At 66.4% G+C, this 8,262-nt stretch overlaps 1 protein-coding gene across 1 annotated transcript; it reads right to left on the bottom strand.

Moving 5' to 3' along the window:
• Positions 1-121: 121 nt before the first annotated feature.
• CHKB (choline kinase beta) lies at positions 122-4,156 on the bottom strand. The gene is made up of 11 exons (XM_057403750.1): positions 3,954-4,156; positions 3,262-3,370; positions 2,828-2,941; positions 2,609-2,742; positions 2,324-2,428; positions 1,755-1,813; positions 1,597-1,684; positions 1,408-1,516; positions 452-558; positions 271-352; positions 122-188 (listed from the first exon to the last, which is right to left on the bottom strand). The coding sequence occupies exons 1-11, from the start codon at positions 4,154-4,156 to the stop codon at positions 135-137; spliced, it is 1,164 nt and encodes a 387-aa protein (XP_057259733.1). The 3' UTR covers positions 122-134.
• Between the last annotated feature and the right edge of the window lie 4,106 nt (positions 4,157-8,262).

Here is an 8,262-nt window from a genome sequence, read left to right as displayed (position 1 = left end):
GGTCCAAGTCACATTCTGCTGTCGGAGGGAGGGGGAAGCAGCAGCCCCTGGTCCCAGTGCAGCCCCTGCACCAGCCCTAGAGGTATGGGGAGGGACATGGCTGGGGAGGAAACAACAGGCTGCAAGTCGGGGCCTCAGCACTGCTCCTTGTGCTGGAAATAGGCCTCGAAGCGGCTCTGAGCATAGTCCTGGGGGGAAAGGAGGGGGTCAGGGCTGTGCCCCCCACCCCGACACCCCACGCTGAGGGGGAGAGCCCAAGGCAGTGCTCACCAGGTACCCGAACTCAATGGTGGAGATCTTGGCCTGCAGGATGGACCACAGCCCCCAGAAGAAGTGAGAGGCCAAAACGAACCTGCGGGAGAGCAGCCATCACCCCCGCCCTGCCCCAAACACCCCATGGAGCGGGGGGGCAGGGTTTGGGGCTGAGGGGGGGTCCTGTGCCCTCACGCACCGGTGGATCTCGGTGAGCATCTCCTGCTCAATGCGCGCCTGCTCCTCAGGTGCCGCATCCCGGTGGTGGCCTGGGGCCTCCGAGAGGTAGTGACGGATGAAATGCAGCTGCGGGATGGAAGTGTGGGGCCATGGAATGGGGGAAGCACAGGATCATGGGATCAACCGGGTTGGAAAAGCCCTTCAAGCTCATCCAGTCCAACCATTCCCAGCACTGCCAAGGCCACCACTGACCCATGGCACTGAGGCCTCCTCTCCACGCTGTGTGAACACTTGCAGGGACGGTGCCTGCAGCCCTGCCCTGGGCAGCCTGTTCCAATGCCCGAGCACCCTCTGGGGCAGGAATTGTTCCTCAGCTCCATCTAAACCTGCCCTGGGGCAGCTTGAGGCCGTTTCCTCTTGTCCCATCCCTTGTTCCTTGGGAGCAGAGCCCAGCCCCTCCTGGCTCCATCCTCCTGTCAGGCACTTGTAGGGAGCCATCAGGTCCCCCTGAGCCTTCTCTTCTCCACACTGAACCCCCCAGGTCCCTCAGCCCTTCCCCATCACCCCTGTGCTCCAGGCCCTGCACCAGCTCCATTGCCCTTCTCTGGCCTCACTCCAGCACCTCAATGTCTCTCTTGTAGTGAGTTCCCCAGAGCTGAGCACAGGATTCAAGGTGCAGCCTCACCAGTGCCCAGTGCAGGGGCACAATCCCTGCCCTGGCCCTGCTGCCGCACTGGTGCTGATCCAGGGCAGGATGCTGGGGGCTTCCTGGCTGCCTGGGCACAAGCTGCTCACGTTCAGCTCCATCAATCAGCACCCCCAGCCCCCTTCCTATGAGCAGTTTCCAGCCGCTCTTCCCAATCCTGGAGCACTGCAGGGGGTTGGTGTGACCCAAGTGCAGTTTGCCTCATTGAACCCCATCCCATTGGCTCATTCCATTGATCTGGGATGCAGCCGATGCCCCCCCAGCTCTACCTGCTGCTCCCGGCTGGGGTAGTTCTCTGGGATAGCCTTGAAGAAGGGCCAGGAATGGTGTGTGTAGTCATAGGTCCACTCGCAGAAGTGGTTCCCGATGTCGAAGCCCCTGCGGAAGGGCCCAGAGGAGCTGAGTCCCGGCCCCAGCAGACTGGGAACACGGGGAAGGACATGGGGGCCCCAACGCACCGGTAGTTGTAGCTGCTGTACTCGAAGTCGATGAGCATCAGCTTGTCAGAGGAGGAGGCCTCACGCCCAGCCAGCAGCAGGACATTCCCTGTGGGGAGATGGGGTCTGGGGGTGTCCCACCAGGAATGCTGGAGCTGGGGGGAGCCACAGCCACTCACCCTCCTGCACGTCGTTGTGACAGAAGACCACGGGCGAAGGGGTGGACTCCAGCAGGTCCCTGTGGATGGGAATGGGGAGGACACCTCAGATAGCCACAGGGACATGGGGGTCACCAGTGTCACCACCAGTGCCACCGCTGCATGTGGGTGGTCAGAGCTATGGACACAGCTGGGATCCAGGCTTCAGGAGCATAGAACCATGGAATGGTTTGCGTTGAAGGGACCTCAAAGCTTGTCCAGCTCCAACCCCTGCCACGGGCAGGGCCCCCTTCCACTAGAGCAGCTTGCTCCAAGCCCCTGTGTCCAACCTGGCCTTGAACACTGCCAGGGATGGGGCAGCCACAGCTTCTCTGGGCACCCTGTGCCAGCGCCTCAGCACCCTCACAGGGAAGAGCTTCTGCCTCATATCTAACATGGCAGAGACCCTGCCCCAGGGATGTGGGGACCCTTCCAAGAGCCACATCCACCAAGGGCATGGGATGGAAGAGACCACGTCCAGAGAAGCCGGGTTCTCCCTGGCTCCTGTGAGGAGCTCAGCAAGGAGACAGGACCAGTGCAGTGCCACTCACCGGAGGCTCCTCATCTCTGCCTCCAGGTTGTACATCCTGAGCTCGTTGAACTTCCTGAGCTGCTCTGCCTGGGGGAAGGTGAGCTCCGAGATCTGCCTCAGATACCTGCAGGGTGGGAGACAAGTGCAGCGGTGGTGGTTGGATGGACACCCCTGGGTGCTGCCTCCGACCACATCCCCTGGGTCCCCAGCACAGAGCCAGGGCCACTGGGGAGCCTCCACGCGCCCTGCTCCTGGATCCCACAGGATTCCAGGCGTCGAGGGGCCGCACGGCGCCCGCCCTCACCACTCCATGGTCCCGAAGAGCCACTTGGGCTCCTTGTTGAAGGGCATCACCATGCCGTGGAACCGGGACATCTTCACCGCGATCTCCCCTGAGATGTCGGGGTCCCGCAGGTCCTCAGTGCGCAGGCGCCGGCTCTGGGGGGGGGGGGGGGGGGGTCTCAGTGGGGTGGTGGCCCGGGGGGGTGTCAGGCAGGGGTGAGGCTCCCCCGGAGGTCTGTACCGGGATGTACTGCTCCAGCCGCCCCTCCGGGAACACGCCGAAGAGCCGCGGCCCCAGCGCTCGCTCCGCCAGCACAGCGAACATCACGCTCTGCAGCACCAGCGAGTCCAGGCCCTGCACAGTGGGGTAAGGGGGTACTACAGGGTATGGGGGTGCCAGGGGTGATGGATGGGGAGTACTGGGAGTGCCAGAGGGGTGTTGGAGATGCTGGGGACTGATGGGGCTATGGGGGGTTGCTGGGGATGCTGAGGGGAGCTGGGGGGTACTGAGGGGTGATTGTGGGTGGTGGGGAGAGCCGGGGGGTGTCAGAGATGCTGGAGGGTGATGGGTGGGGGGAGACTGAGGGATACTGGGTTACCGTGAGGTAAGGGGGTTCCCAGGGGTGCTGGGGGTTTCCAGGGGGTGCTGGGGGGTACCGGGGTGTGGGTGCTCACCTGCAGGATGGCCCCATAGATGCGCAGCAGGACCTGCCGTGGCTCGTCCCCCACGTTGAGCACTCGCTCTGGCAGCCAGCACTTGTACAGCAGATTGCTGAGCCCCCCGCTGCGGCCCCGCGTCAGCCACGGACGCTGGGCACCGCGACAGTGGGGCCATGGGGGACAGCGGGACAATGGGGGCATCACGACAGGGGCATCTGGCAGAGCACTGGGACACTGGAGGGGCGTCTGAGCAACTGGGGTCACTGGGACACCAGCCAGGGCAATTCGGGAACACTGGGACGCTGGTAAGGGCGGCGCAACAGGGGGGCGGTAGGAGAGGGACTGGGACACTCGGGGCTGGGCAAATGGGAGACACTGGGGGGACACTGGGAGGGTGACTGGGCTACTGGTCAGGAACAACTGGGGCACACTGAGAGGAGGACAGAGGCACCGGCTGGGGAGGCAACTGGGGATACTGGGAATGGGACTGGCACACCAGTTAGAGGGCAACTGGGCAGGCACACCGGGAGACACTGCGAGGGAGCCAGGGACTGGCTGGGGCGGCGACTGCGAGGGAGACTGGGACACCAGTATGGGGGCAAGGGGAGGGTACTGGGAGCGGGATGGGGATACATGGTCTGGGGGGGCACCGGGCAGGGGTAACCGGGGGCACGGGGCGCGGTGGGCGCAGGGACCGGGGCTCGTACCTGACGGGCTCGATCCCGAACTCGTCAGGCGCAATGAGCTTCCAGGAACCGGCCAGGAACTCCCGGCACCAGGCGAAGGCACGCAGGCGGGTGGCGGCGGGCACGGGCACCGCCACGGCCCCGGCCTCGGTACCCGGCACCGGCACCGGCACCGGCACGGGCACGGCCCCGGCGCCGCCGCTCCGCTCCCGTCCCGCCGCCATTGCCGCCGCGTCCGCCGGGCGGGCCGAGGGGCGGAGCGGAGCGCCTGCCTGGCCAATGGGAAAGCGCCTCCGGTGGTGACGTTGCAGAGCCCCGCCAATGGGGTGCCGAGGCAGGGCGGCAGCAGGAGGGGGGAGTGGAGGCAAGGCCGCGGGGCTGGATCGGGATCGGGATCGGGATCGGGATCGGGATCGGGATCGGGATCGGGCTCGGGAGCGGGAGCGGGACCGGGATCGAGATCGAGATCGGGGGCGGGACTGGGATCGGGCTCGGGACCGGGCTCGGGCTCGGGCTCCGGCTCGGGCTGGGCTCGGGCTCGATGCGCTCTCAGGTCGCTAGCAGCCCGGTCCGCTCCATGATCCTGTGATCCTGAATCCCGCTGCAGGGTTTGGAGCCGAGGCTGCGGGGGAGGCGGTGCCGGGCCTGGGCACAGGGGCGCGGGGCTGTGCGGGAGCCGGGGCCGCGCTCAGCGCTGGGGATGGTTCCAGCCCCGTGAATCTGTGCTGGACTCTTGCAGTAAGGTTTGGGTGCCCTATGGCACGTGCGAGGCTTCGCACCCAGCTGTTGGGTGATGGGAGCCACCCAGTGCCACCCAGTCGGGTGCCCGAGGTAGGAGGTGCTGGCCATGGAGCGGGGTGGGCTGGAGGAGGAGCTGGTAATCCCGGGCTGCTTTGTGTTGGAAGGGACCTTAAAGCTCCTCCAGCTCCAACCCCTGCCACGGGCAGGGACCCCTTCCACTGGAGCAGCTTGCTCCAAGCCCCCGTGTCCAACCTGGCCTTGAACACTGCCAGGGATGGGGCAGCCACAGCTTCTCTGGGCACCCTGTGCCAGCGCCTCAGCACCCTCACAGGGAAGAGCTTCTGCCTTATCTCCAACCTGAACTTCCCGTTTCAGTTTGAACCCGTTACCCCTTGTCCTGTCACTCCAGTCCCTAATGAAGAGTCCCTCCCCAGCATCCTTGTAGCCCCCTTCAGACACTGGAAGCTGCTCTGAGGTCTCCGTGCAGCTTCTCTTCTCCAGGCTGAACAGCCCCAATGTTCTCAGCCTGATTTTCTCCTCATCCCCACGTACATTGCCAGGTCCCATACCCATGTATAGGACCCATGTCCTGTGTTCCCATACCCATGTATAGGACCCATGTCCCATGTATAGGACCCATGTCCTATGTTCCCATACCCATGTATAGGACCCATGTCCTATGTTCCCATACCCATGTATAGGACCCATGTCCTGTGTTCCCATACCCATGTATAGGACCCATGTCCTATGTTCCCATGTCCTTCTAACCCTCACCCTGCCCCGTGCTGCCCAGTGTTTTGTTGTGCCAGTGCCCCGGTAACTGGGGGAGGAGAGAGGCTGAAGCTGGACTGTGTGGGGTGAGGGGCTGCAGAGGGACATGCACCCAGGATGGGGGACCCCTGGTATCGGGATGCATCCATGGGGTGCTGGGGGCTGTGTCCATAGTGTCCTGAGGTCTGTGTCCATGGGGTGCTGGGTATAAAGGGGGATTCCATGGGCTGCAGGATCCCAGAACTCCCATCCATTGTGATACCAGTGACAAGGTGCTGGTGCCAACCGCTGCCGCTGTTGCGGGGCTGCAGAGCCTCGTGTCCCTGCCTGTGTCCCTGCAGAGCCTCGTGTCCCCCAGGCTCTGGTACCGTGTCCCGTGTCCCCCAGGCTCTGGTACCGTGTCCCGTGTCCCCCAGGCTCTGGTACCGTGTCCCGTGTCCCGCAGGCTCTGGTACCGTGTCCCGCGTCCCGCAGGATCCGGTGCCGTGTCCCGTGTCCCCCAGGCTCTGGTACCGTGTCCCGCGTCCCGCAGGATCCGGTGCCGTGTCCCGTGTCCCGCAGGCTCTGGTACCGTGTCCCGTGTCCCGCAGGCTCTGGTACCGTGTCCCGTGTCCCCCAGGCTCTGGTACCGTGTCCCGTGTCCCGCAGGCTCCGGTACCGTGTCCCGTGTCCCGCAGGCTCTGGTACCGTGTCCCGTGTCCCGCAGGATCCGGTGCCGTGTCCCGTGTCCCGCAGGCTCTGGTACCGTGTCCCGTGTCCCGCAGGATCCGGTGCCGTGTCCCGTGTCCCCCAGGCTCTGGTACCGTGTCCCGTGTCCCGCAGGATCCGGTGCTGTGTCCCGGTTCCCGCAGGCTCTGGTACCGTGTCCCGTGTCCCGCAGGATCCGGTGCTGTGTCCCGGTTCCCGCAGGATGCGGTACCGTGTCCCGTGTCCCGCAGGATCCGGTACCGTGTCCCGTGTCCCGCAGGATCCGGTGCTGTGTCCCGGTTCCCGCAGGATGCGGTACCGTGTCCCGTGTCCCGCAGGATCCGGTACCGTGGCAGTGTCCCCCATGTCGGACGGCCCCTGGGTGGGCAGCTGGAGGCCCCACCGCCCGCGGGGCCCCATCGCCGCCCTCTACACCGGCCCCGGGCCCAAGTACGGGCTCCCGACCGGCGTCGGTGACTGCGGCTGCGGGGGCTGAAGGGGATGTGGGGAACGGGGGGGTGCGGGGGGTCCGTGGTGTGGGGGGGGTGTCTGTGGGGTCGCGGTGCTTGGGGTCCCGCCACCGCCCCCGTGCCGGCCCCGCAGGTTTCCGCGAGCACGACCGGTCCCGGGAGCGCGCCCCCGCCTTCAGCTTCGGGCTGCGGGTGCAGGCGCGGCCGCAGGAGCGCTCCCGGGCCCGGTACCCGCTGCCGCCGGGCCCCCGCCTGCTCCATCTGCAGCGCCCGCGGGAGCCGCTGCCCTTCAACAGCCCCGGCCCAGGTGAGACCCCCCGGCCCCTCCATGGGCGCGGCGGGGCAGGGCCCCCCCGCAGCCCGGTACCGGCCGGAGCGCCCCGGGAGGGTCGCGTTCCCCACGGCCCCCGCCTGCTCCCTGCGCTCCCGCACCCGGCGCGGGGCCGAGCAGCAGACACCGGGTGAGAGCGGGACCGTCAGCGGGGGTGGGAGCCAATCGTTACCCCTTGGGATGGGACGGGATGGGGTGGGGTGGGGTGGGGTGGGATGGGACGGGACAGGACGGGATGGGATGGGATGGGATGTGATGGGATAGGATGGGACAAGATGGGACGGGATGGGACTGGATGGGATGGGACGGGATGGGACGGGACGGGATGGGGTGGGATGGGATGGGGTGGGGTGGGATGGGATGTGATGTGATGGGACGGGACGGGATGGGATGGGACGGGACGGGGTGGGGTGGGATGGGATGTGATGTGGTGTGATGTGATGGGATGGGACGGGATGGGATGTGATGTGATGGGACGGGACGGGATGGGATGGGACGGGACGGGACGGGGTGGGATGGGATGGGATGTGATGTGGTGTGATGTGATGGGATGGGGTGGGATGGGATGGGATGGGGTGGGACGGGACAGGACGGGATGGGATGGGACGGGGTGGGGTGGGATGGGATGGGACGGGATGGGATGGGACGGGATGGGGTGGGACGGGATGGGATGGGACGGGGTGGGACGGGGTGGGGTGGGATGGGATGGGACGGGGCCCCCATAATCCCTCATGGGATAGGATGAGATGGGATAGGGCTCCCATGATCCCTCATGGGATGGATGGGGTGGGATCCCCTATGGGATGGGATGGGATAAGATGGAACTCCCATGATCCCCATGGGATGGGATGGGAGAGGATGGGATGGTATAGGATAAGACTGGATTGGATGGGATCCCCCATGGGATGGGACCCTGATGATTCCTACACCATCACCCATGGGAAGGGAACCCCCGTCATCCCTGATCTGGATCAGAGAATCAGGCCGGGGCGCTCCGCCGGTCAGCCAGCCGCCGGGGTCAGGGCTGCCGCGCCTGATGGTGCCACCCCGGGCTGCTTCCCTCGGGCAAGCCCCGCCCCGCGACTTCCGGTTCCGGGTGCAGCGGCGGGGCAGGCGAGCGGTGGCGGGGCCCAGGGTACCGGGGCGCGGGCACGGAGAAGGAGGCGCAGCAAAGAGGGGTCCCAGCCCGTGCCGCGGCGCCGTGCACACGGCACAGGGAGGGCTGGGGGCACCCCCGGCCCCGCGCAGCGGCTCCTCGGAGCACGGAGTTGGAGGGACGGGGACGTGGGGGGGGCAGGGCTGGGCGCTGTGGAGCGCGGGCTCGCTCCAA

The sequence above is a fragment of the Pezoporus wallicus genome, unplaced genomic scaffold (assembly GCF_028554395.1).
Source record: "Pezoporus wallicus isolate ANWC-B61680 ecotype Strahan unplaced genomic scaffold, APGP_CSIRO_Pwel_v1 contig_6978, whole genome shotgun sequence".
Lineage (NCBI taxonomy): Eukaryota > Metazoa > Chordata > Aves > Psittaciformes > Psittacidae > Pezoporus > Pezoporus wallicus.
Note: the sequence above shows the minus strand (reverse complement) of the source record. Positions and strands in the feature narration are given on the sequence as shown.